The sequence below is a fragment of the Malaclemys terrapin genome, chromosome 14 (genome assembly GCF_027887155.1).
Source record: "Malaclemys terrapin pileata isolate rMalTer1 chromosome 14, rMalTer1.hap1, whole genome shotgun sequence".
Taxonomy (NCBI): domain Eukaryota; kingdom Metazoa; phylum Chordata; order Testudines; family Emydidae; genus Malaclemys; species Malaclemys terrapin.
In genome coordinates, this window is record NC_071518.1 from 30,244,945 (window position 1) to 30,272,898 (window position 27,954).

Consider the following 27,954-nt stretch of genomic DNA (forward strand, 5'->3'; position numbering starts at 1 on the left):
TTCGCATTGCAATTACATAGGTAGTAGTATGTGTAGCTACCCTGTAGGTCTTTATTAATAGTATCTTCCACTATACAATTTTTTGTACGTTAGATACAGTTTCTAATAAAAGTATATGTTGCATCTTGAGAAAACTATGCTCACCATTCACTCCAACAGGTAAGGTACAATTACTGCATATTTCACTCAGTGAAAATTATTATATATTGTATTTTGAAATCACCCTTTTAACTGTTCACCAAGGACCAAATTCAGAGGTCATATCAACAGTATTCTAAGCTCCTTTAAGTGGGTGGAATTTACACCCAAGGGACCATTTAGTTTATGCCTATATTGAAAATTTAGCCCTTATGGGACCTTAAATAAATCTCACTTGGATAAATATTACTGAAATATGATTGTCATACGCAAAAAATGGACTTAGGAAAAGCCAGACCTCAGAAAACTAGAATAGCTACTGATAAGTTTTAGGGCAGAGAAATAATATAACAGAGTTCTGTAACTTTAAGTTAGAAATTAACTACTTTTGCTACATGTTTCCCCTCCCCGCCACACTCTCGGATAACACAGCCCTCAAAGCAGGGATGTACCAGAAGTTCTCTGTGCTCCAAGTCTAACTTACAGTGCATGCCAGATTGAATCAAAGAGGAGCCTGGAACCTAGGAAATGCAAAGATGACTCACGATATGTCTACACATCTACTAGACATCCATGGTTGGCGAGGTGGGAGAGTCCCCGATCCCAGAAGTCTACACAGCAACAAAACAGCACTACAGCCCAAGTCTGCTGGCATGGGCCAGTCGCAGGTTTTTCTTTGCTGCATAAACATACCCTTAAAGCCAGCTTTGCCACCTCCATTCCCCAGGCTGCATCTTCCAAGACTCACAGTACAGAATCTGGCTCACTCGCTTGGACTATGAATCTTCATACTTCATCAGTTAAGCAACATCTAAGTTAGGTCACCACTTTGATGGGAGATCTCCAGACTAAAACCCAGGTGCTTCAAGAAGTTTTGGTAATAATTTCATAGGTAACTTTCTTCCTTCTGTCAGTGTTAACCCCAATAGCCTAGCACGGGGATAGGGGGCACTGTGCTTGCAAGAAGTGCTGGTTTTTGAATGAAACATAAAAACCAATGCTCTGGCCACTAAGAGTCATAAAAAGATTCCAAGGCAAATTTTACATGAGTAAGGGTGTTAAAACCTGATCAAATTCCAACTAGAGTACATACATTTTACTGTATTAAATTTCTCTGTACAATGCAATTTGATAAGGGATCCTTATACTTTCCATTTCTAAATCTCTAGTGCAGCGTTGCTGATGCCAATACAATCAATGCCAGATCCTAAGGCCCCATTTTTTGTTGGAGTAGAAGCTTTGTAAAACACCTTGATGGTTGCAAAATGTGTTTTTTTCTCAATAATATTACATATACTAATAATTGTATATTATAGAAAATTAAGAAATACAAATAGCATACAAATTTCTTATCTCAGCCCTTGCTTCTTCAAGCAAACTATGTCCGTATCTTGGAAGCATGGGTTGGGGGGATCTCAGTTCTACATCCTGAAATCTCATTCCTAAAAATAAAGAAAACAGAGAGGCATATTTCTGAGACTGAAGTTAATGAAAAAAAATATTTAACATAAGGGGGAAAATCCTTACACAATATAAATATCTATAATTACTATATAGCAGGGGTCAGCAACATTCGGCACACAGCTCGCCAGGGCAAGCACCCTAGTGGGCCGGGCCAGTTTATTTACCTGCTGACACGGCAGGTTCGGCCGATCGCGGCCCCCACTCACTGCGGTTCGCCGTCCTGGGCCAATGGGGGCGGCGGGAAGCCGCGGCCACCACATCCTTCGGCCCGCGCCGCTTCCCGCCGCTCCCATTGGACCGGGACGGCGAACCGCGGTGAGTTGGGGCTGCGATCGGCCGAACCTGCCGTGTCAGCAGGTAAATAAACTGGCCTGGCCCGCTAGGTTGTTTACCCTGGCGAGCCGCGTGCCGAACGTTGCCGACCCCTGCTATATAGATATCAGAAAGGGTATTTTTATATCAAATACACAACAAATGCTTTGTATAAATTCAGAACACGCACCACACAGTTCAGGTATCAAAATTCTAGTATGGACAAAACAGCATGCACAGTTACAGGGAGATGTTATCAATAGGCTTTGATATGGGTCTACTAGAAGGTATTTATTGTAATCTGACAAGCAAAGAACATAAATGCCAGCTTCAGTGCAAGGAGACTTAACAGTAATGATAATTTAAAAAGTGGTTACTGCCTAGCAGAACCTAGTTCTCTGATTGGACTATCTCCATAGAGCCATACTGGAGGAGTCATTTATCTAGCTTAGCAGTCACAGGACCACGATTAGTAGTTTGTACTTAAGGGTCCAAATAATTTCCTCAAGTCTTACATTGCACCGACTGATGGTATAAGTATCCCAATCAATTTTAAAGGTCTTTCAGTTCCTTTTTACCTCCAGACACTCTATTTAGATCTGGGCCCCAAAGCAGGAAGAGAGAGATGGCCAGTGTAACTCCTTCTCCTTCATGACTATGCCTCTACAAAGCTCCATTGAAAGGGGCTAGCTAGATGTAATCTCCCCGAAGAGCGCTGCTAGGCTAGTTGAACAGTCCTCCCAAATCCAGCATCTAATCTTATTGCAGCATCAAGGGATTAGTGATTTGCTAACGCGTGAACTGAACTCTATACATCTGCTTTTCAGACTTCAGACAAGAGCACACTGAAGACACATGCCACTGAGGCTGCCATCCCTCTAGATGAGTGAGCTGTGAGATGTTCAATACACAGAAACACCAGGAAGATCATAAAATGAACTAAATGCACGGTCTTACCTACTTAGGCAGCCTTTGAACTGAGATAACTTGACCTTTTATGTATTTCCAAGGGTTACAAATCATCTGTTTGACTTTCTAAGCAGCTCAGTTATTCCAAGAGAAGCTAATCATTCTTCATATCCAGAGCCTGCCTGGTTGGATTTTTATTATTCTAATAGCACAAAAGTTGATGTGTAAGCTTGAAAGTTTGTCCCTCTTTCACCAACAGAAATTGTTCCAATAAAAGATATTCCCTCACACACGTTGTCTCTCTAGGTGGTAAAATATCAGAAAAGCCACTGAGGATTTGAATGACTACTTGTACTGAGCCACACCTTTCTGACTCAAGTAGTCATAAGAACAGCCATACTGGGCCAGACCAAAGCTCCATTTAATCCAGTAGCCTGTCTTCCAACAGTGGCCAATGCCAGGTGCTTCCAAGGTAATGAAAAGAACAGGTAATTATCAAATGATACATCTCCTGTCACCCATTCCCAGCTTCTAGCTAGGGACATCATCCCTGACCATCTTGGCCAATAGCCATTGATGGACCTATCCTCCATGCATTTATCTAGTTCTTTTAGACGTTTGTGGGCCTGCCAGGTTCATAGCAGATAGGCACACTTGAGATAAAGTGACTCATTCCTGTAGATACCTTGCATCCTGACACAAAAGAGGCAATCAAGTTCTCCCGTGTCTGTTTAAGCAACCATATTGTCTCTGAAAAGGTGCACTGGTTTCCCTTTGATCTATAAGAAAGATTTTGAGATCCAGCCTGATAGCCCACAGTTCTAGCAAGTTAATGATTCTTTGATTCCTGAAGTCTCCAAAGTCCACATATAGTCAAAGATTTTAGATATGTTCCCCAACCCAGACTTAAAGCATCCATGCCTAATACTATCTAAAGAGAAAGCTGAGACAACATTCAAGACATTTTTGTGATGGTGAACACCACAGTACAGAGTCTCTGACTTGCTGAGAAGGAAACACTACCATACTCAAGCTCTAAGCACTTGCTTTGTACACCAGATTCAACTAACTTTACAAGGGAATCCTTAACCCGTGAGTATGTCTACACAGCAGCTGCCAGGGTGCTTCCCAGTGTGGGCAGACAGACATGCACTAGTTCTGCTCAAGCTAGTGTGCTAAAAATATCTATGTGGCCATGGTGTTAGCTTGGGCTGGCCACCCATATCCAGGGGTTTGGGCAAGACTGTACTCAGGTGGTTAGCCTGAGCTGCTGCCTGTGTTGCCATGCCCACTCTGCCATGTTTAGTGCGCATTTGTCTACCCAGGCTGGAAAGCACCCTCCCAACTGCTGTGTAGACACATCCTAAAAGAAAGGATTTATAAAAGTGCAGACTCCTGTCAGGCCTAACGTTGCCAGCCATGCAACTTCAACAGTAGGGCTCTGCAGAGGCAATATCATAAGAAGAAGAGTATGTTTTCTTTTTTGTAATAAAATAAATCTTTGTAAGATTGCCATGCAGGAGAACAGAATATCTGAATCTTTCCAAAAAGTGCATGTATGCCAATTTTAGCTGCCATGGTTGTATTTTCTCCCCCATAAGACTAAAACGTACAAACGCAAATAAAGCAAAAACCAGGGCTCCTTTCATTTAAGGTATCCCAAAATGCTTTACACAGAAAGAAAAAGGAGTTACTGTAGTCAGAAACTGATAGTGTTACAATTAGGTATGCAAATACAGCAGGCAATGCTCACCTACTGCCCTGGAGAAGAAAATCTATTTTATTGATAAACAGAATATTAGCCAAGACACTAGGGTTATCACTTTTTTTTTTTTTTTTTTTAAAGACAAGAAGGCAATCTTTAACTGCAACACAGAGAGACATGAAACAAATAGAAAGAATCTCCGCTTAACAATATATCTGAAATAATTTTGCAAGAATAAGTCTAGGCCACAATAGTTTGCTCTTCCAAGCTGAAGACCATTTATAGTGTGTCAGAGCATTCCTAGTTTTCTGTCCTTGCACCACCTTTAACTACAGTACTGTAGAGGCAGCCTAATTGAAATGTCTAATGTGTAATTCATGACATCACAAAGGCTGAAAGAACACAGTTATTGGGTATTAAAAATTTCACACTATATAAACATTAGGAGAGTAAAATGCAAATGCCTATTACTTTTCATTGCCTGTCTAAAAGTGTCAGAATTATTTTTTTTGGCAGGCCGAAGTGTCATAGTAACGAATAATCTCAATGTGCTTTCCCAGCTGAATGAATGTTTGCAAGAGTATGGGATATTCTCTTTATGGAGAAACTGAAAATTTGAAAAAGAGACAAAAACGCAGTGTACCTGACCATGAGTCTGACAGAAAACTCATAGAAGTTAATGGGGAGTCTCCAGCTGACTCATTGGGTTTTGGATCAGGCCCCATAGGACTATTTTTTTACAAGTTATTTGGATAGATACAATAAACTATCTAAACACAAATCCCTTCACAAACTTTCTCCTTATAAAATGTAACATATAATTGAACTCTCTTATATAATTTAATTACCCCAAATACAAGACTGAAAATGAGCGTCCAATTCTACTCCTCTTGTAGTCAACGGCAAGTCTTGAATGTAAAAACCTGCATTAACAATGATTCTATCTCACCATATAACTTCCAGAATCTACATACGTATAATAGATTTTTCAAAGATTTGCAAAGTCATGCACGCATGTATCGGAGAGTAGAGCCTAGCCCTAAAACTGAATAAGGAAAAATGTGTGAAAAATTGAAGATGTATAACTTTTAAAATGTGTTAGTGTTAGCCGTCTTTTCATATACTTTAGGTTTTACATGAGCCCTTAACATCTACAGAGATTTTAATTTACATGAATATGTTAAAACTGTAGGGTTTTTTTTTTTTAAAAAAGAGTATCCTACGTTTGATAATGATTGTACCTGAAACTGTTTTCCGATTGCCAATACCATTATGGCTTCTCAAATGAAGACATACAACATGAACAAGACATAATGATTGCAACAAAGAGTAAAATAAATTAAAAAGGGAGAAAAGCTCACTTTCTTGTAACAGTTCCTGAAGGGACCTCTACCCACAAAAGAGAAAAAGACTAGAAATTAGCATGTGACCGTATATGTAACTACTTCTTAGGTGAAGAGCTAATCAGGATATTAAGTATCAGAGGGGTAGCCGTGTTAGTCTGAATCTGTAAAAAGCAACAGAGGGTCCTGTGGCACCTTTAAGACTAACAGAAGTATTGGGAGTATAAGCTTTCGTGGGTAAGAACCTCACTTCTTCAGATGCGTCGAAGAAGTGAGGTTCCTACCCACGAAAGCTTATGCTCCCAATACTTTTGTTAGTCTTCAAGGTGCCACAGGACCCTCTGTTGCTTTTAATCGGGATATTGTCTCTTAAAAAGTTGGTAGCACATAATCTCAATTTTAATTATACCTTTCCTTGTGCGATCTTGGATGGCGACAGCCTCGTTCACTTTTCTGAGACCAGTGTTAATGCGAGATTGAACATAGCTGTATGGAGTGTGCCGATGGCCTTGAACTTGGAGCTGCTGTTTGGTTGAAATGAGTCTCTTGCGGATGCCTTCATTTTGTTTCTCGAGCTCACGAACTCTCTCTTGCAGCTGCTCAATCATTTCTTCAAGCTCCACATCCTGGCCCAACCGCTTGGGGCCACCACCAATCTGCTCAGATCTTTTCTTGTCATTTACAAGCCGAATTAACTTGGTGGCCATTCTGGGGAAATAATAAAAAGATGAAAAAGAATGTGAAAAGTCAGCATAAAAACCATTGTGTTGAAAAGAACATAATTACTGTGAAGACTTCAGCGTAAAACCTGAATAATAAATTGCAGGTTTGATACAACTATTACTGCCTGTGAAGAACCCTTTGAAGATAATTGAAACCACTGGGCAGCAATCTGCTTTATAGCACTGACAAATAACAGTTTCCTCAGGCTTATCATTTAAGGTTAGTAAAGGGAGGACACATATTTACTCCATATGCTCCTTAAACATAATTTTTAACGCATGACCTTATAGAGGAACTCTGCATTCTGTTAAGTACAGTCACAGATTGGGGATGTGGTGGGCAATGTATAAAAACTACAATTCCAGAAGACATTAAACTATTGAACACATACTAATAATATGCAGAATATCCACTTTCAAGAGGATTTTAAGCCACATTTCAGTTCTAAAAATGCTAAAAAGTGTAGGTGAGCATGCTTAAAAAGCTCCTCAGGAGAAAGAATCTTAATAGTTCATGTTGCCATGCTAAATTTTATATTCAGCAAGTAGTACCAATGTGCTAAGAGAAGTAATGATTAGCTGTGGGATATAATTAGATACAGGAAGTGTGGTTTTCATCTGTCTTTAAAAGGATACAAATTTTGCTTTTGGCATCTCAAGAGTTGTACCTCTGATTTCTTTTAGTTTTGATAAACATTGGTAAGCCAGAACAAAAGACAGAGAGGGCACATGGGGGTGATGTAATATGCAAGAACATAAAACATGCCCAGCAGTGAATAGAAAAAACTTGGCATAGAAAGAAAGAAAAGGTGGCTTTGATGAGGAAGACCAGTTCAAGACTTTACAAAATTGGTCGCACATCTTTAAGAGCTGTATCTAGTTTATAGGGAATCTATTTTTGCAGAGGCCCAGACAGGAGATTGAAAACAAAGACACACTTCATTTGTTTAAAGGAGTTTGTTTTACTTCAGCATGGGTACAGACAGAAGCTTTTACTTAAAAGAACAAAAGTGAAACAACAACAAAATAATTCAAAATAGCTTTGGGATGTCACAGAACTGCCTGCAAGCAGTTTTCTGATATATATATATTTCTACGGCATATTCAATCCACACTTCTAGCTACAAGAACTCCAGCATTGGGAAGAAATTCACAGCTGAATTAGTTAAGACTTCTTCCTCACGGACAACAGAGACAATGCATCGAGGGTTTGATTTTTTTATTTAAAATACCAATTAGTGCATCCACTGCATTATGACCTAGGTGGCCAATTACAGGCACACTGGGTGAGTTTAGGCAGTCCACAGCACTTCTTTCATTGGTCTCAAACATAGAAAATTCCACACAAAAGGACACTAGTGAGCCATCTGATCAAGTACCTGACAGCAGTCAGTACTAGATGCTTTGGGGAAAGTTACAATGCAAATATGTAAAATAATGACTTGTACAGACTGAGCTAGAGAGATCCTTTTTTATTCTGTCCCATACTACACAAACAATAAAACACTTGAAGAGCCTAAAAGGTGGCATATTTAGATCTAATTAAAGATCTTTAAGATATTGAACAGCTACTTCTCTGCAGATATGAGGAAAACAGTTGAGAATGCACCAGTCTGGCCACTTTTAAAAGGATAAGTAAAAATGGGAAGACCTGGGGGATAGAGAGCTGAACCACTGCATATGGACTGTCCAAAATGTGGAATGAAGTCTCCAGGCCCTGCTTGTGCCTCTACAACCTCTTTTTTCAACCTCTTGGATGCCTTTAGGATTTTTGTCCCCACACAACAACATAATGAAAGCCCCAATCGAGATAGGCTCCAAGATGTGTATGGCAGATGGGTACACCAATGCACAGATTCACAAAACCTGCTTCACCACACAGATGCACTACATCCCATAGCAGGATTCACCCCAAACTGAGGGGGTGTGGATGGTTTACATTCTTCTATGTCAAAAAAGTACTTTGTATATACAAACTAGACATAATTGACAGTACGCAAGAGATGGTTTCTATAAATCGGAGATTCCTAAACTGTGATCTGTGGAACACAAGCAGCCCATGGCAAGCTGGTTGATCACACTGTGCTAGCTCTGCTCCTGGCTCCCAGCTGCTAAATTGAATTAAGAGAAGCTAAAAATCCACAAATACTTTTCTAATAGTTTTACAGGTATCCAATTTCTGTAGTGGCCAAAAGATGTTATATGTTTACAAATGAGAGGGTAAGTGATCTGTGCAATGACAAGTGAGAAGGCAGGTGGTCGAAGAAACAATTTCTCTATTAAGGTGTGGTGCATACTATAAAAATGTTTGAGAAGCTCTGCTAGAGGATACATACCTAAACAGATGAGATCATCCATATCATCATATGCTAATACAACTATATGACAGCATGAGTTGTCAGAAAAAAAATCTGAGTCATCTCGCTTCAAACAGAATCCAGAGTAGCTCCAATAGAGAATATACTTGTTAAATGGGACTGAGAAATGGAAGAGAAGTTTTCATGAGCAAAATTCCATGTTTTAAAGTAACATGAAGCAAAGCACTTTAAACAATGGAATATTGCAATACATTTTTATTTTTCTATTGAATGTATCTGTTTAAAAGTACATGTTCAAAATGGAGGGTGCGAGACAATTGTTTTCTCTATCATAGCACAAATAGCACTAAATTAGCAATGTTATATAAAGTTTTTATATACACAAACACATACACTCCCACCCATCTCATACTTCTCCATTTGCTCTTTATTTAAGTCCTTTCAAGGCCTAATTCATTTACTTTTCCTCAGTCTATATCTTTCCTCTCTTCTTCCGACATTTTCTTTTCTCCCCTTACATATTTATTTGCATGTAAATAGCCTATTGCTCAATATTTATCTAGCAATATATAAGACCCCAATCACTACAACATGTGGCACCACATCTTTACTCCTTTCTATTCCTCTTGCCCCTCCTCCCCCAACCAAACTTAGTATTGGTCTAACTATGAAAAGGTTTTTGAAAGACAGCATGCACTGTCTCCTCCTCACTCTCTCTCCTTAACTTGAAAATGTCGATCCTTTTTCCTTTTCTCCTTTCCTCTCCTCCCCCCACCTCCTTTTTGGTTTCCTACATCTCTATTTCCTCAGAATTTAAAGATCTACAGGCCTACCATGCTTATGACAGTAGGGGAGCAGTTCATGCCTGGGAACTGAAAAGGTAGCACCTCCTATTTCAGGTGTTATGATCTGTCTCTGAGGGCTGGTCTACACTGGTGGGGGAGGATCAATCTAAGATATGCAACTTCAGCTATGAGAATAGCGTAGCTGAAGTTGATGTATCTTAGATCGAATTAAAATTACTTACTTTGCGTCCTCGCGGCACGGGATCGACGGCTGCGGCTCTCCCGTTGACTTTGCTTGTGCCTCTTGCCGAGCTGGAGTTCAGCAGTCGATGGGAGAGCGATCAGGGATCAATTTATCGCGTCTACACTATACGTGATAAATCGATCCCCGATAGATTGATCACTACCCGCCGATCCAGTGGGTAGTGTAGACGTACCCTCAGTAGAAATCAGCTCACTGGAGTAAGATCAGAGAGGGGAATGTACATAACACAACATTGCACTGCAAAAGTTCTGTGGCCGTATTAGGAGTACTAAGGATTTCACAGACCACTCTGAAAGGCTTTATTACTCCAGTTTACATGATTTTGATTGGTTGATGATTAAGGTTTACAAGAACATATTCTCCAAATTTGATTTTGGTTTAAAAAAAATCAGAAGATTCAAACCTTTTAATTTTATCTTCTTGCTTATGTGCATGTTGCTTAAGTAAGATGTTTTCATCATGCAAACGCAGGAAACGGTCTTCTAGCTCCTCACGACTAATCCGTGAGACAGCTTGCCGAGCTTTCACATTCTGGGCAGCTGATGATTCTAACAAGCAGAAACAAAATCACAGCAAATTATTTTCACTATTCCCAAAGGAATATCATCATTTTGAAACCTAGCCAGTTTTAAAAAAATGAGTTTAATATTGTTTCATGTTCAACACCTGGCCAAGTCTGTCTGCCAACTGATGATCATAAACTCATATTTTCTAATCTTTTTAATGCTTTCCAATCCTTTGGATAGAATACCCATACAAATTACATAGCAAAGTGGGTAGCTAATGGATGATAGAGAGGAAATAGTTTAACTGATTCACAGCACTTCATATGTAAACACACAATCTAAAAAGTAATTTTTATATAGATTGGACAGAGTCCTTTTTAAAAGCATAGGGAATTTATTCACACAAAACTATAAAAACATTAACTGATAAGGTCCAGGAAATTCACGCTAATGTATGAAATAAGCCTCAACACAGTAGACGACGGTACATACAACGGATCTGATTCTAAGAGGAGCAGAGCACCTCCTCAGAGATGCTGAGCGCCTTCTGCTCCCATGTTCAATGGGCCAGCTTCTGCTCGCACTAACATCAGTCGATAAACTGGATATGGCTCGATGGACTTGCAGATGCCCAGCACCTTGTAGGCCTGAGCGCTATATAAATAGTACGATGAACTCTGAATTATCTTATATCTTTGTGAATATAACCCAGACTCTGAATATTATCTGAACTTAATTTTCATAAGTGTGAATATCAGAAACATTTTTAGAAGGAAGCCAACAAAGTCACTGATCGAAGTCTGTCACTGTAATAAATAACAGCTGGTACAAACCTTGTAATCCTCCAATTCCAGCTAGATTTAGACCTACATCTCTCACAGGCAGGTCTCCTGCAGTTTCATCAGCTGGAGCAGACATGGTTTATCTGTGGATAACAAAATTCATATGAAATCCTTTTCCATCTGTAACTTAAACTGTGAGACTAGAACGAACAATAATTACATCATATAAAATGAATAAGAAAAAGGTAATGACAGATTCACTATAGTAAGACCTCCTGCCCCAAACGTATGACTCGGGGGACATTAAAAACTTTCAGTTTTTAACATTATGCCAATCTGAATCATAGTATATCATACATACTCCTTTCTACAGTACAGCTCCTATAATTTATTTTAAAAAGGGATGTAGATTAAACATTTTTTTTCAGGGTCTGATACAAAGCACAATGAAATCAATGGAATGACTTCCATTGATCTTAAGTATCTGATCCAAACTCATTGATTTCTACTGTTTATAGCAGGAAGCTTAAAGCATCAACAGGTGGAACATTCTGCTGTGTTCCCCATTGTGAATGGCCTAAGAAAAATGGAGGGTGTTCCTGCTTATATTGCCTTTCCAGGCCTCATTACTGCTCATTTAGTTTTCCTCAAGTGGTTCTCAAACATTTGCATACTAAGGATCAATTCTTAAAACAGAGGCTCTTATGGACACCTCATCTCCTAAACCTGATCTTGCATCTTCTATGAGGCAAACAGAATGCTTAGACACATGAAGGAATAATACTAGAACCTCATTGTCTGCGGAGCCATACTGCTCTAACTTTTCCAGGTTATTTTGCAGTTTGGTTCTATTTTTTTGTGGGTTTACATCCTCTCCAGTTTTGGTGCTGTCCACAAATTTGACCAAAGCTGAATTAACATAAAAGAAAGACATGAAGCCTTGTGCAGGGGTCAGTGATTCCAATTTGCATACCTTCATGGTAGGTTTCTGAAAACGAATAGTGAGTCCAGAAATGTCTTGGGAAGTTTAGAGACTGAGCTAGAATTAGCAGCAAATATCACTGCTTGAAGATTGACACCACTTTGAAAAGAGTTATTACATGACCTGGAAGCGTTCTGAGAACCATTTGTCCATTTTACCCCAAAGCTGTGTTTTTCTTCTAAAAAGCAAGTAACTTCCTCCAAATCAAATACCAATGCTGTTACCCTCTGCCTTGCAATACTGGTGCATATTTGTTCTAACACACCACTCTTGCAAGAAGTGCACTGATATCTTTAATGACCATTATTATCCATCATCTTTCCTCTGAAACATGACACCCAAAGAGCAATTCCCCATAGAAACATGTCAGGGTTATTTGTTGAACTAACTCAGGGCCCAATCATAAACTGCTTGCTCAAACAAAACTCTCATTTAAGTCAATGGGAGTTTTGCCTCTGTAATCAGAACCTCCTGACATCACTTCCAAAATGCATGGGTTTTTCCCAAAGGTCTCCAAATTACATAATTGGAAGGCATCAATTTAACTGATCAAATCTGATGAGAGTGTATCACAATCTTGTTACAACAAAGCAATTGTATTTATAGTTTAGAGCTGTAGTTCTAGAGAGAGCTTCTCCAGTTGGCATAGTTACTACCTGTCATGGAGGTGGATTAACTACATCTCCCATCAACATAGTAGCGTCTTCAATGAAGTGCTACAGGGCACAGCCGCACCACTGTGGTGTTGTAATATCTCAGAACAGAATGAGTGAAGACTTTGTTTTCTCTGAACAACAAGGGAGAAAAACAAATTCCATGTGTAATGTGCCATCAAGCTCTTTATGTTTTAAGAGAATGGTTTGGCATCTAGATAACTAATTTCTAGTGTTTCAAATTCATTCAGTGTCTAGTTATTTGTTTGTTTTCCAAACAGACAGAGAATTCCTTTGTATGAGTGGTCTGTTTGAATTAATGATGAAGGCGAGGCTGTTGACTTTTTGTGTAAGCAATTAAATTTTTCTCTTTCTTTTCTTTAATTTGTTTTCTTTAGTTATTTCACCCTTCTCCTAAGTAGCTAAAATGGTTAACCAAAAGACTGCTAAGATTTGCTTGTCTACAGGGTCTGAAAAGAAACACACTTGTGGTTTGTTTTAAGTATAGACCTGTCCTCCTGCCCTAGGACTAATCAATAGGAAGACACACATACCCTCCTCCATTGCATCCTGCAACCCATCAACTCTGACTGTTTTTTGCCCCCAGAATAGTTTACCCTATAAAGGATAATGGTTACATGATTACTACTCAGTTCCTGTCCTTGGAAATGAAGCACAAACTTCACAATTGGAAGAAGGAAATTAGAAATATTGTGATTAACCAACATAATTTTTGGGCCTTAGCATAAAATCATGAAATTTCCAGAACGCTATTTATCCTGCAGAAAATAGTAACTTTGTAATCTGTAGCACTGAATTTATGGAATTGTTTTAGCACTATTTGTATTTGACAAACATTACAAAGAAATTTACATACAGATTTACAATTTGCACACAAGGACAAAAATTGCCAAACATGATTGCTTAAAGCTAAACACCTAAATACCTGTTTATGGCCCAATTCTGCAAAAAGAATGTGCAAGTGGTCTCTTGATCCGCTTCAGCCCATTCAACTTGGATACAGTTCAAACTGGCAGATGGGAGTTACCCCTAAACTGTCGTTAGGTACCTAAATTAGTAATCTAATTTTCAGCCAGGCTAAAAGGTGCAGTTTTTATTGAAGTCGATAGGAGCCATACATGCTCAGCACCTCTGAAAATTAGGATACTTATTTAGCTAAGTAAGGATTTAAATGCCTAATTTTAGGCACTTCCATTTGAAAATATTGGCCATTTTTAGCATAATGTAGGGAACAAACAAACAAACACATATCTCCAAGCCACAAATTTTTAAATTCCTTACACCCTGCATTCTTCTTCTAGCCATACATCAGAGGTAACTGTTTACACTGTACTGGGGTCACCATTTATCTTTTCCCCCAAGAAACAGTGCCTATTGGGAGATGGCATTAAAAATAGTCTCACATTCTTTTTTAGGAGTGAACATAGACACATGGTCCAATATTCTTTCACACTTTTCTGGATGTTACAATGTTGAGGTGTATTGTTTGTTTTTCACTGTCTCAGTGCATTGGCACATTCTGCAGCAACTGGTGCAAGAAATGCACTTGGGTCCTCTAATTACTAATGCTACACAAATAAATAACAAATGCACACTTATACAGGGGTTTGCCTTCAAAATACTTTGCAAACATTCACTACATTTTGCAGCCACCCTATATGAGGTAAGTGGGTAAATATCATTGTCCCGACATTAGGAATCTGGGAGCTGACACAGAAGCGATTTCTAGCCTTCTCCCCCTGGTTGCAGTTCTACTGGCGATATCAATGGCAGGAGCCCCAGAGTAGACAGGCTATCCAGCCACCGTTAGAGGGCTTTCCTTTTACCCCCTCCCCTGGTTCTCGTCATGCAGACAGAAAGCAGAAGACCAGAAGTCCAAAGTGCAGGCAATGCAATATTTATTGGGGTTAGTTCCAAGCAAGCATATCCAGAGCTCTACATACCGTAGAGTCTGTTTCCCAGTGGTCCGTTCCCAGCTCTGACGCTGCAGAGCCTTGCCTGTGTCCCCGTTCCTCATTCCCCCTTCCCATTCCCCACCTCCTCCTTCTTAGCAGCCCCAAATATACCTCAATGGACACCCTTGGTCCCACACCTTACAACTTATGGTCATGTTCCATTCTGGAGGATCATGAGTCTAGGGTCTTTATCCCACCTGTTTTGTATCCTGTGTGTGGTTGTGCTATAGTCAGGGACAGGCATTTCTTTGGCCTTTTAGTGTTTTATACCTTCCCCCCATCCCCTCCCAATTGGTTGCTTGACCTTGCCTTGAGAAAAGAGCCAGGCAGCCTTCCAGTGTATGCTCATATATTACATCCTACCAGACCCGTAACACTTTAGCGCTATCCCTTATCTTTTCTCATTGTACTAAAAGACCCATCTGGTTGTGGGGAATGGAACACACAGTGTCTTTGTTCTTCACACATAGTAGTAGTATAAAAGTATCAAAAAAAATCAAACCCAGAATTCTATCTCAGGCTAACAAAAAAGCCTATATGCTAACAGCCATCAGTGTAACCTTGAGTGACCTAGACTAAGCCAGTCTGGGTGGGACAGTGTTTGAAACTCTGGGAGACACCAGCACCTTGCCTACACTTGCACTCCCACCTGTGTAGCTGAACCAGTGCTAGCAAGAATGGGTAACCTTAGGAGAAAACATGGTGGTGTATGTATGCAAGGCGAGAGCCCATGCGTATCTTAAAGCTACACTCTCCCCTCAGGCAGAGGACTGCAATTCCCATTTGAGACCAGTGTTATCTACGTATCTGTGGGAAGCATCTGGCCCTTAGCCAAGAGCAGGACTGAGAGTAGCCCTTGGGGTAGCCAGCCACACTCCTGTGCTCAAATCTCTGGGAGCAAGGCACCCTGATATAGGATGGCATCTCATGGGCCCCCATGTGATCTGGGGACCAGGACCTGCCCCAAGGAAAGGGGGCACCAGTCTGCATAGACCAGAATAGGTGGCAGCCCCATTACGTTAAAAAAAAAAAAAAAAACCACACACCCCACGCCCAGGGTAGGCCATGGCTAGACAAACCATAGTACAGCTCTGTCACGGGGTCTGCAACATGGCCGTACATGGACACAAGTGTTCACCGTAAATATTTTTAGGTCCGTGGGGGGTGCTCACAGGCGGCTCCCCATCCCTGCTGTTGCTGGCAGAGGCGCGACCAAGGAGATCTGCACGGTACCTCCATTCCCCCTCCCTGAGCACTGACTCTACAGCTCCCAGCCCATTGGCTGGGAACTGCAGCCAATGAGAGCTGTGGGGGGGGCCGCGCCTCTGCCAGCAAGAGCTGGGACAGGGAGCCACCCGAGGGAAGACTTCCTGTACCTGCTGTTGCTTGCAGAGGCACGGCTAGACGGCTCTGCACACTGCCTCTGCCCCCTTTCCCCAAGCGCTGACTCCACAGCTCCCAGCTCATTGGCCAGGAACCATGGTCAATAGCAGCTGCAGCCATCCCCAGCCCCACCCCAGAGCCTGCACCCCCAGCCAGAGCCTTCACCCCCCTGCACCCCAACCCCCGCCTCAGCCCACAACCCCCTCCTGCCCCCTTGCCAATGTCCGTCACTAAGTCCGGTAATTTTGTCAAGTGTCTATTGCACAACATGGTGATGCTGACATAGGCGCCGACTTCCCCTCTGCCCCGTGGATGCTCGATCCCCCGGCCACCCCCTAGCCCCGCCCTTGCCCCGCCCCTTTCCCACCCCCTTACCTCAAGGCCCCACCCCTGCCTCTTCTCCGTCTCCTCCCCTGAGTGCCGTCCAGTGCCCCCTCCTCCCGCACCCACAAAGTCCTAAGCGCCGCCAAACAGCTGTTGGGGGCGGGAAGCGGGGGAGAAGGAGGCGAGGCGTGGGGAGCTTGGCAGCCGGTGGGTGCAGAGCACACGCTAATTTTTCCCTGCTCCGTCTATCATGTCCCACCGAGCCCTGCACGGAACCTACCCGACGGCCCGAGCTTGTTACCGCGCCTGCCCCCGTGTCCCAGAGGCGGTAAAGCTCCCTGTGCACTCACGGCCCTGCGTGCTCCTCTCTCCCCCGCGGCCGCTCATACTCCGTTAGCAACGGCCTCTGTTGCTACGCAAAAAGGTCACTTCCGCCGACGCGGGGGGGAAGGGGGGCGGCGAGGCTGCGCCCCACTGTCTGACGGGAGTTGTAGTTCGGGGGCGAGCGTTCCAGGCTCCGGACTACACCCCCTCCCTTCCCGTGTGTCAACCGCGCTGCATCTCGGGAGTTGTAGTCCTGCCCGGAGCTCTGGGCCTGCACTGGTGCCGGCAGGAAGAAGCTGAAAAGACTACTGGGAGGCCGAGCGCGGCGGTGTGGGGCGCCGCACGCGTCTGGGGCTGTGCTCAAGCACGGCAGGCAGCAGCATGAAGAGGCGAGCAGGGGCGAGCGAGAAAAAAGAAGCCAAGGTACCTTCTCTTTGCTTCCTGTCCCTCCCAGCCTCGTCAGGCCGCCCTCCCCCGAGCTCGCCTCTGCCGCGCGCCGGCCCGCCCCTAGGCAGGGCTCTGTAGGCCAGGTGGCGCCAGGCGGACGTCTCTGCTGCCTGCGGGGGAGCTCATCACGCCCCAGCCTGTCGGGGTTGCCGGAGCACCCCTGCCCAGGCAGGAGGGGCTGGTACTGGGCGCTGCTCCCGGCCGGGACCCCTGACCCCCTTCCCCGGCTGTGAATTGCAGCAGCGGCCCGCTCGTCTGAGCGCCACGGCGGAGGAGGCGGCCGCGCAGTTTAGGATTAAGCCCGAAGCCCGACACTGGTCTGTCCGCTGCCTGCGGAGCCCGAGTGTTAGTCAGCGCTCCCGGGGCGTTCGACTGGAGCCCTCCCCAGGTGTCCTGGGTTCAAATCCTCCCCCTCTTCCCATGAGATTGCAGCGCCACTGGTGGGTCACTGTCCGCAGCCCTCCACTGGCGCTGTCCGCCTTGTGCTCTTCTGTTCAGCAAGCATCTGGCTGTGGGGTTGACTTCTCCGGTGGAGTTGAAAAGTCTCAGTGTCTACAGGGCAGTGTCCGTCTCCCAGGGCTACTTCCTTCCACCTCTTGGTCACGAAATCGTTTTGGTCGCGTGCGACAGGCCATTTGTTTACTGTAGACCAAGAGTGGGACACAATTGCCTTGCTTCTAGCTGTGAGAGGTGTGGCCTGAGCACAGGGCTGGGAGGCTGCTGCCTCTGAGTGCTAATCCCAGTCCTGATGGTGGCTAAAAATTGGTGCTGTCCTCGTGCTAGATTTAATAATTTTTTTATATAAATAACTTTGAAACTGTGACTATTTTTGAAGCCATTTCCAAGGTCTTTCATGGTTTCTGGATTACATTCTTAGTGGTAACTTTATAATGTTCACCCAGAGTAATTTTTGTGACTACATGCACATTAAATTATTTCCCCAGTATCTTCTTACTAAATGGCCAAATAAGTGTGCTTTTGTTTTTCCAGTAAAACATTTCCCCCCTGGCCCAGATGATCCAAATGATTTTATATTCATGTATTTGATAGGAATATTAGGTACGTTATAGCTTTCTGGCATTTGAATTTTTTTCTTGAATGTGTGTGTATGTTTAATGATATTATGAGCCCACCTTGAAAATTTAACCCAGAGTACTAATTTATATAGTTTGAAGACACTATTAACTGTATTTTTTTGTATGGCTCTCTAGCACCCTCATACAATATTTGATTAATATTATGAATCTGATTTTCCTTTATTGATGATTTTACACTGTTGTAACTTCATTGATTTCGTGGCGTTACCGCTATGCACCAGTGTAAGTGAAAGGAGAATATAAGGCCCCTGTATATTTTGTATCAAGTATGTGTAACATTTAGACTTTAAAACAAACAGCTGAACTCTGATCTCACTTACACCGGTATAAATTAGGGGTAAGAGGAACTATAGTGCAAGGGGTATAGTGCAAGAGGAAGTGTGCACACACACACACATCAGTAGAGGCTGAGGTTAGGCCTTAGTGATGATCAAGCACTGATCTCCTGCAGCAGGCTACCTTTCTTTCTTCAAAGGAAGCCTTCATGCACATCATCAAAGTTTTTGTTTTGTGCTGTTTTAGAAGAACTCTCCTGCTCCAAGGACTGTGGTGAGATTTCTTTAGAGTACAGTTTCTGTAATGTAATGATGAAATTGCAATGTTTTATATGCTTTTGGTCTCTGTGGAATGCTAGTGCCCTTGGGCTGAATATTCATATGGGTGCAAAGTGATGGAAACTAGCAGAACTTCATGGAGTTGAACTTCCTCAAGGTGATGAGTGCCAATTAATTTCAGGGTATTATTTGTCCTAAGCCTAGCTCTCCTATCCTGCCTTCACCAAAATATTGCCTTTTTGTGCATTGTAGTGTTCGACATGAAAATAGAGCTGTTAGGCTAGACATTATTGATTGGTGATTCCAACAGGACAGACATTTTAATTGAGCACGCCACACCTATGAGGGTTTCCTTTCTCTTCACACATAATTTAAATGGAATTAGTCTGATCTGCTTTTTATTTGGGTTCCTTACTTCGTTACAGAGTAGGCCATAGTTTTGGCCATTTCCTTTACTTAATTGGACAAAGAAAATATACACTTTTCAAAACCAACTTTCCCGTGCTTGGTCTCAGCCCAGAATCTATTTTTTCCCCTTAAAAGTTTGTTATTTTTTGAATATTTGAAATACTTTTAATTAAAAACAAACAAATCCTCACACATTTAAAAAAAAAAAAAAAAAAACAACCAAGGATTTTTCACCTTCAAGATACTTTGTCTGATTAATAGTCACGGTTTTCTTTTAAAATTTAATCCATGGCAAGTATGCATTGCTCAATGAGCAATGAGTGCATTACTTAATATGTTTATGGGGTTAAAAAAAAAAAAGTTTAAAAGTAAATGTAAGCCTGAGAGGTGCTAAGCACCGGCAACTTCAGTTGGCAGGTAGTATCTTGCATGAGTAAGAGTTTGTGGGATTAGGAATTAAATTAGGACTGTTTGAAAAATGGCATACCAATCCCCCCAGAATGTTATCTTCCTCAACTTGAATAAGATTAGCTTGTAGGATTTTGGGGGATGATACTACTGGACCCCATTCAGTATTAACTTGCATCTTGTGTAGTCATTTACACTGGTGAAAGCGGCTGTATAATGCTAACAAACAAGAGCTAGCAGCAATGAATCTGTCTCACCGTCATTAAATATATATTTGTATAGCACCCAGTACAATTGGCTCCGCAGTTGGGATCATTTGGGGCTATGGCAATACAAATAAGAAAATGTATCAACATACAGACATCTGAATGTTCAGAAAGGATTTTAGTGGCATCTGTATATTTTGGTGTGTGATTGTTCCACATGTGAGCAGGGTTGAAAGGGAAAGTAATCGAGAATTCTTTAATCTGTGCTAAAATATCATAATTTTTTTTTATTTTATTTACAAAAAGAAAAAGGAAGTCTTCTACAAATATAGTCAACAGTGTTAAGGTTGAGATTTCATCCCATCAAAAATCAGGAATTCCGTTCCCCATATCATTCTTAACTTGCTGCCTGGCACATACCAAATAGGCATTTAAATAGGGTGTTTTATCACTTTCTCATACACCACTGATGTAACCAACTATTCTCAAAATAATATAACCAGGGACAGGAGTTAAGGTTGATGTTGGAAAACAGTAATCTCTTTTATATGGTTAAATATCTCAGCTTTAATATTGCATTGGTGTAATTTATTGTTTGCATTTTTCTTAATAAAACAATAAAAATGTTAATTTGTTGATTAAATTTATTTTGTCAGTTTTCTTACAGTGTCTGTATCTAAGTGAAATAATGTGAACATACAAAGTATTATGCACTCATAAGCCTGTTATGTTATGCTTCTTGCTTAGGTAGACAGTGTGCGAGTTTTAGCAGAATCAGCAGCCAATATGCCACTAGCAGTTTTTGTTTTAGTCACATTATTGGGCCCTAATGTTATTAATGAGACGGTAATTGAGAAATAGTGTTGATTGTCACATAAAACATGATCTGTATATTGGAAACAACCAGGTAGAGGCCTTGCATATGCAGAGTAAAATGTTCCCTACTTTTAAATTCATCACAACCCTGCTGTTTAAATTGCCCCAGCTGTTAATGCTGGGACCATTACAGTAATGGACTCAGCAAATGAAGGAGAACCAAGACACACACACTTTATTACCTGAGGGGTAATTTTCTCTTCATCTGTAATAGAAGCAGTGCCTAGTATTGATCAGACCATCAAGATACTAATCCTCTGTAAAATTACTTGTTATAACTGAAAATGTGTTAATCCAAATCAGTCTGTGTCCTGACTTTCTACTTACTATTGAATACAGTCTATTAGATGGTTTATTTTTCATTATTTAAAGCCTTTACATTGATAATAGTTGGAGCTTCCTTTGCAAGAGCGAGTGCTTAATCTTCTCTATAGCCCAGGGTTGTCTTTTTGTTTTAAATAGAACATCACCCACTTAATTAAGGAGTGAGTGTCTGTCTTGCTGGTCTGAATTATGATGGTACTTTATGTCCCCAGATTTATTAAACATGCTGTTTTACACTGTCTGTTTTTGTTATAAATAAGAACAGGCCCATCTTGCCCAGATTAGAAGTTTGCAAGTATAAGATATCAATAAGTGCTAAGAATGTAAGTTACTTGGATTTTTATTGCAAGCTCTAGTTTGTTTTGTCGATTGTGTCCTGTAAGGAGAGCGTACCAGAGACTAACACAAAGAATGTTTGTATTTTACTATCTTGAAAATATTGTCTCCTAAAGCTCTAAATATATTTCCACTGTCATCTGTAACTTTACAAATTTGGCATCTGGCCCGGCATCTGGCTGCTGAGTTCCTTCAGTTCCCATTGATTTCACTGAGAGGTGACAGGTTCTGGACTGGGAGTTGGGAGAACTGGTTCTATTCTCTGCTGTGCCACTGACCTGCTGTTGCTTCATCTTTCTGTTCCTTTTAAGCTGTCATGGGATAAGAGGGAAGGTCATCTCATGGATGGGTAACTAGTTAAAAGATTGGAAACAAAGGGTAGGAATAAATTATCAATTTTCAGAATGGAGAGAGGTAAATAGTGGTATCTCCCAGGGGTCTGTACTGGGCCCAGTCCTATTCAACATATTCATAAATGATCTTGAAAAATGGGTAAAACAGTGAGGTGGCAAAATTGGCAGATGATACAAAACTTCTCAAGATAGTTAAGTCCCAGGCAGACTGCGAAGAGCTACAAAAGGATCCCTCAAAACTGGGTGACTGGGCAACGAAATGGCAGATGAAATTCAGTGTTGATAAATGTAATGTAATGTGCATTGTAAAACATAATCGCACCTATACATGTAAAATGATGCGGTCTAAATTAGCAGTTACTACTCAAGAAAGAGATCTTGGAGTCATTGTGGATAGTTCTCTGAAAATATCCACTCAATGTGCAGCAGAAGTCAAAAAAGCGAACAGAGTGTTGGAAATTATTAAGAAAGAAAATATATTGCCTCTGTATAAATACATGATATGCTCACATCTTGAATACTGCATGCAGATGTGGCCGCCCCATCTCAAAAAAGATGTATTGGAATTGGAAAAGGTTCAGAAAAGGGCAAAAAAAAAAAAAATGATGAGGGGTATGGAATGGCTGTTCTGTGAGGAGAGATTAATAAGACTGGGTTTTATGATAGAGGTCTATAAAATCATGACTGGTGTGGAGAAAATAAATAAGGAAGTGTTATTTACTCCTTCTCCTACCACAAGAACTAGGGGTCACCAAATGAAAATAATAGGCAGCAGGTTTAAAATAAAAGGAAGTATTTTTTTTCACACAATGCATAGTCAACCTGTGGAACTCCTTGCCAGAGGCTGTTGTGAAGGCCAAGACTATAACAGGGTTCAAAAAAGAACTAGATAAGTTAATGGAGGATAGGTCCGTCAATGGCTATTAGGCAGCATGGGCAGGGATGGTGTCCCTAGCCTCTGTTTCCCAGAAGCTGGGAATGGGTGACAGGATGGATCATTTGATGATTACCTATTCTGTTCATTCCCTCTGGAGCACCTGGCATTGGCCACGGTCGGAAGACAGGATACTGGGCTAGATGGACCTTTGGTCTGACCCAGTATGGCCGTTCTGATGTTTCTTCATTGCCTCTTTCACCCTTTGTTTATTTTATTTATTTAGATTGTAAGATCAAAGGGCAGGGACTGGCCATTTTATATGTATAGTGCCTAGCACAGTGGGGCATTGATCTTGATTGTGGTCTCTAGGCACTACTGTAATACAGATAATTAGTAATAATAACTGGTGTTGCAGGTGCACACCACCTCCCAAAATGGAGCTGTTTAAAAACAGCAAAACTGCTTCAATGACCATGTTCCCGCATCAGGATTCGTTAACATGGGCCTGTGCCCTTTTTTGGAGTGCTAATAAAGTCATTGGGAGATCGCTTGTGAGACATTCTAACAGTTCTTGTTGCAAGATCAGGGTCTAGAACTGGAGGACGGATGATTATTTTTAAGAAAAGTGTTTAGTAATGTTGCATGAAGATGATTCACCCTGAGATGGGGGGGGGGGGAATCTTAAATCAGACTTTTTTTTTTTTTTTTAATGCTTAAAGCGTCAAGTTGATCTTCCCTCTAGCAATGCTTGTAGAAGTGTTTACTTTGTAATTGCCCCTTTCATTGCTATTTTTGGTTTTATTGTAATGGATCCAACTTACATTATTTTTAAAAGAATCAGCCTTACCAAGAGTATATTATGTGTGCCTTCTGCTATGGTTACCATATTTTGTGCCTCCAAATGGAGGACACTCCACGGCCCCGCCCCCAGCCCGCCCCAACCCCGCCCCCTCCCAAAGTCTCCACCCCCTCCCCTGCTTCCCGCGAATATTTGATTCGCGGGAAGCCTGAAGCAGGTAAGGGGGGTTTGGGGGGAGGAGGCGCGGCCCAGGCTGGCCCCCCGGCGTTTCCAGCCTGGGTTGGCTCGGGCCCTGGGGTGCCGGCCCCGGTCGACGGCCCCCTGCGGCCCGGCTCCCCGGCCCCGCGGGCTCGGCTCCCCGGCTCCCGGCCCCGCGGGCTCAGCTCCCGGCCCGGCTCCCCGGCCCCGCAGGCTTGGCTCCCCGGCCCCGGCTGACCGGCCCCGCGCCCGGCCCGGCACTGTGACCCTGGCCCGGCACTGCGCCCCTGGTTCCCGGCCCGGCACCATGCCCCCGGCCCCGCACCGCCGGCCCCGGCCAAGCACCACCGAGCCCTCCCGATTTTCCCGGACATGCCCGGCTTTTGGGGATTTCCCCCCGGACGGGGATTTGAGCCCCCAAAAGCCGGACATGTCCGGGAAAATCCGGACGTATGGTAACCCTACCTTCTGCAGAAGGTTTAGGCCTTGATCCTGCAACTGTACATAAGCTTCAGGTGGGCTCTGCTTAGTTATACAGGTCTGCCTGCAAGATGGGGCTCAACAGACATTTAAAATTCCTATTCATAGGCTAGGATAACTCTTGTATTCCATGCCCCTGGGTAATGTATTTAATTACACACATGCTTCAGTGTTTGCAGGCCAGCGGCTCCATAGCAATTTCTTCTACATTTTGATACATGACATTAAAAGTTTAAGATTTATTTCTATCAGTCTCCAAAAAGTGCAGTTAATTTTTTTTTTTTTTTAACATAAGCAAACTATTAGTCACCCAAGTTAGTCCCATTGAATTTAAACCAGTGGAATCTCTGAGGTGCCCAAAGTGCGCCTCTTCCCTCCCCCTCCCCTCCCCCGCTGCTACCCACAGAATCCCTCTTAAGTGTGTTAGCGCGTATGCTCACATGTGTATGGGGAAAAGTGTCTAAAGTAATTGCTTTAGGTGGGGATGGAGGAACAACATTCTGACAGAACTCAAACCTCTTCCCGTGCTCAGATCTGGATCTCCAGGACACTTGTGTGGACGTACCTCTGGGGAAATGGGGGAATGATGCCCGAATGGTGGCATATCCTTTCATGTGTCCCCTCAGGCCCCACACCTGAGCAAATATCCATTTTGTTTTTTGTTCTTTATATCCACAGATGGGATGATCTAACCCCATGTCATTTGTTTAGTTCTAACTTCATTATTGAATACCCCTCTTCCATAATCTTCAAGAACACAAAGTAGAGATCCTTAAAAGCTAGCACTAAAATTAAGAAAATTATCAAATCTTTGGAGTTCTCTCAGAACTCCTCGGAAGGCACTGTCCAATATAAAGCTACACTTATCTGCTCCCTTCTTTTTCAGGGTATATCCAAAGTATTATTTTATGGGTATGGTTGAAAAGGAATTGACCTCTGAAAGATGGTGCAGCCTGTCTGCCTCTTTTCTTTGTGCACTAATGAACTGTGAAAGCAGTAGTGGCTAGAACTATGTGGAATATTTGAAATAAAATTCAGAAACCTTTAAATCTGAAGTTAGGGCAAATATGTCTGCAGATTTACCACAAAAGTAAAGAAAAATAAAACCACCCCTTGGATTTTTTTTAAAGGAAAATAGAACTTTGTGTGCAAATAGGCCAGTTTTCACTCAACAATGGTCCTCTTTCTGGGCAGGGATAGTACAGTTTTGGTTTTATTTGGATAAAATTAATTTTTGCACTGTGTTGATCATATAAAACTGGGGTATATTGTTGTGTAATACCAGAAGCAGCCCACAGGAATCTGTCTTCAGATTCTGCACATACAGCACATGATGTTAATGGCATTCCACATTAGCAGCTCCAGAAGTGACTCTTCCCTTTTGAAATTAAACCATGATGGAGTCACATTGTTCCCTATGGAAACAGTGATAAAACTTTCATTGATTTCAGTGGGAGCAGGATTGGGTTCTAATTATGGTTACAATAATTCATCCATATTCTCAGTTATTCAGTTTACCTTTAATGACCTACAGCATCAAAATATTAAATGATTCTCTTGCCTTCTGTTACCAAATGGGAGTATAATATTGTATTCTGTATTCTATATTTGATACTGAACTACAAAGTATGTTTATGACTATTACCATTTAAAACATTGTTATGAAATATACTTTATTATGGATTCTTGAAATCCTCTGTATAATAAATAATAGTGCAGTAGTTTACAAATCGTTTGTTTTAAAGTTATGATAGTCTTACTGTGGAAGGAAACTCTGGACTATTGTGTTTTATTTAAGCAGCCTCTCTTCCATTATACTGCACATAATGCACCCTTCCTAGAAGAATTACATCTCTATCCCCTAGAATTTGTTCAGTTTAATTTTGACCTTTTATCTGCTGCTCATCCCACTACTTTTATTTAAGAGTGTAAAGTTACTTTAGTGTAACTGCTGTTGTCACCTTTGCCCCTCAGCTAATCAAATAGTTTACCTTGAGGGAAGCATTTATCTCCCACTTTCATTATTATTATTTTCGTAGCTGTAAAGATATATATTTTGTGTCTGCAGAAGGCTGTAACAGTGAAACGAGGTATTGATCTGCTGTATTTGGCAATTTCTTTCCACCTTGCCATCGATATCATGTCAGCCTCTGTCTGTACTGTGGTTGACCTCACAAATAGCTCTTTATGTTCCCATTGGATTCAAATGATATACTATGCTGAAAACTAAATCAATGAATGATTATAAAGTTTTTAGTATTATTTCATGACCCTGAGGCAACTGGTGCTCCATGCATTGAATACTTGAAAGGATACCTAGTATGGTAAAACAGGTGTTGCTATTTTTGTTCTTATAGAGCTGGAAACATTATAGCTTAGGTCTTAAGTAACTGTGCACTTTGATATTTTTGTGATTATTTTACAAGTTGAGCAAATCTATGTTTAAATTCCTTAAAGGCCTGACTAGAGGCAACTCACATTACTTTTAAGTTTTGCCTCCTTAAAGGATAGTAGGATTGGACTCCAATGAGTCTTACAGCTACAATGGAAACAATTGAAATTACGTAAGAGCAAAAATTCTCCTCTCTGTTCTATGCAATGTTACATATCGTGCGATCCCACAAAATGAAAATCCAGTTCTGCCCAGTTCTAGGTAAGAGCCTAACTGGCACACAGTGCTCTAATACAGAGATGGGTTGTAATCGATAAATACACTGGAATAAGTAGTGTTTATGTAATGGGCCGTTGGATGTTTACTGCCCATTCACAGCAAGCAGAATTAAAAAAACTTCTGGAAGGAGAAAGAGCTGAATCAACTATGCTAGGATTTGAATCTGTGGTAACAGGGGATTTATGGTTTTGTTCCCCACCCCACCCCACCCCAAAATCTAGGCCATCGTCACCTGATGCTTCCCTGCTCTGTTTTCTAGAGCAGTGTTTTTCAACTCCTGGGGGTCTGCAGACTGTCTAAGATTTCCAAAGGGGTCCGCACTTCTGTTTGAAATGTTTTTAGAGGTCCACAAATGAAAAAAGGCTGAAAACTACTGTCCTAGAGTTTGTGGTTAAAAAAAAATTATAGATAGTTGGTCATATTTGTGCATCTTTTAATCTGTTGTGCTTTCTCTTAAAAGTTTTAATAAGATGTTGGTTGATAAACTTTCCATAGAAAAGGGACTGGACACATGCTAATTGGAATTAAGCCTCTCCCATCCTATGAAACTGGATAGTGGATTAGGCACTTGTACTGTTAAGGCTTGATCTTGCAAGGTGTGGTGTATTTGTAGTATTTATGTCACTTTCTGTTTTGCTGGTGGTTCAGTTGAAAATAAACTAAGGGTCCAGTTGTGCAAACACTTATTACCAGATGTGGTGCTTACTATAGTGAGTAACCACATTGAAGTAGCCCTGTGAAATAGTCAATGGGGTATTAGCACTATGTATGGTAGGCAGTGTTTTGCATGATTGAGTCCTACATGTGGAGAAAAATGTGATATAAAACAATGGGCTAATGGATACTACAAATGGTATTTCTGCCCCAATAATGTGATTCAACTATATGCATTTCTTAAAAATTTATTTTAGTTCTGTTAATTAAGGGCAAATATCCCTAGCTCTCCGCTTCACCCAGCCTAGGCAGATGGAGTTGGTGCAGGGAGCTTCTACGTATAAAATTATCCTCAGCCCGAGGTTATGTTACAGC

At 41.6% G+C, this 27,954-nt stretch overlaps 2 protein-coding genes across 8 annotated transcripts in view; one reads left to right on the forward strand and one right to left on the reverse strand.

Moving 5' to 3' along the window:
* Positions 1 to 16,954, reverse strand: part of RPGRIP1L (RPGRIP1 like) — a 126,747-nt gene extending 109,793 nt beyond the window's left edge. For all 6 annotated transcript variants that reach the window (XR_008447097.1, XM_054048740.1, XM_054048741.1 and 3 more), the window contains exons 1-5: positions 16,848 to 16,954; positions 11,301 to 11,392; positions 10,365 to 10,509; positions 6,281 to 6,579; positions 1,481 to 1,580 (exon numbers count right to left, since the gene is read on the reverse strand). Coding sequence is in view for 5 of the 6 variants with exons in the window: in XM_054048740.1 (XP_053904715.1) it covers positions 1,481 to 1,580; positions 6,281 to 6,579; positions 10,365 to 10,509; positions 11,301 to 11,385 (629 nt within the window). In the remaining variant the exon portion in view is untranslated. The remainder of the gene's footprint in view (positions 1 to 1,480; positions 1,581 to 6,280; positions 6,580 to 10,364; positions 10,510 to 11,300; positions 11,393 to 16,847) is intronic.
* A 190-nt stretch (positions 16,955 to 17,144) lies between these two features.
* The window catches only part of FTO (FTO alpha-ketoglutarate dependent dioxygenase), a 335,307-nt gene continuing 324,497 nt past the window's right edge, over positions 17,145 to 27,954 (forward strand). Inside the window, exon 1 of one of the 2 annotated variants that reach the window (XM_054048746.1) lies at positions 17,145 to 17,314. In XM_054048746.1, coding sequence (XP_053904721.1) covers positions 17,273 to 17,314 — 42 coding nt within the window. In that variant the 5' untranslated portion in view covers positions 17,145 to 17,272. The remainder of the gene's footprint in view (positions 17,315 to 27,954) is intronic. The other variant, XM_054048745.1, reaches the window with a different exon arrangement.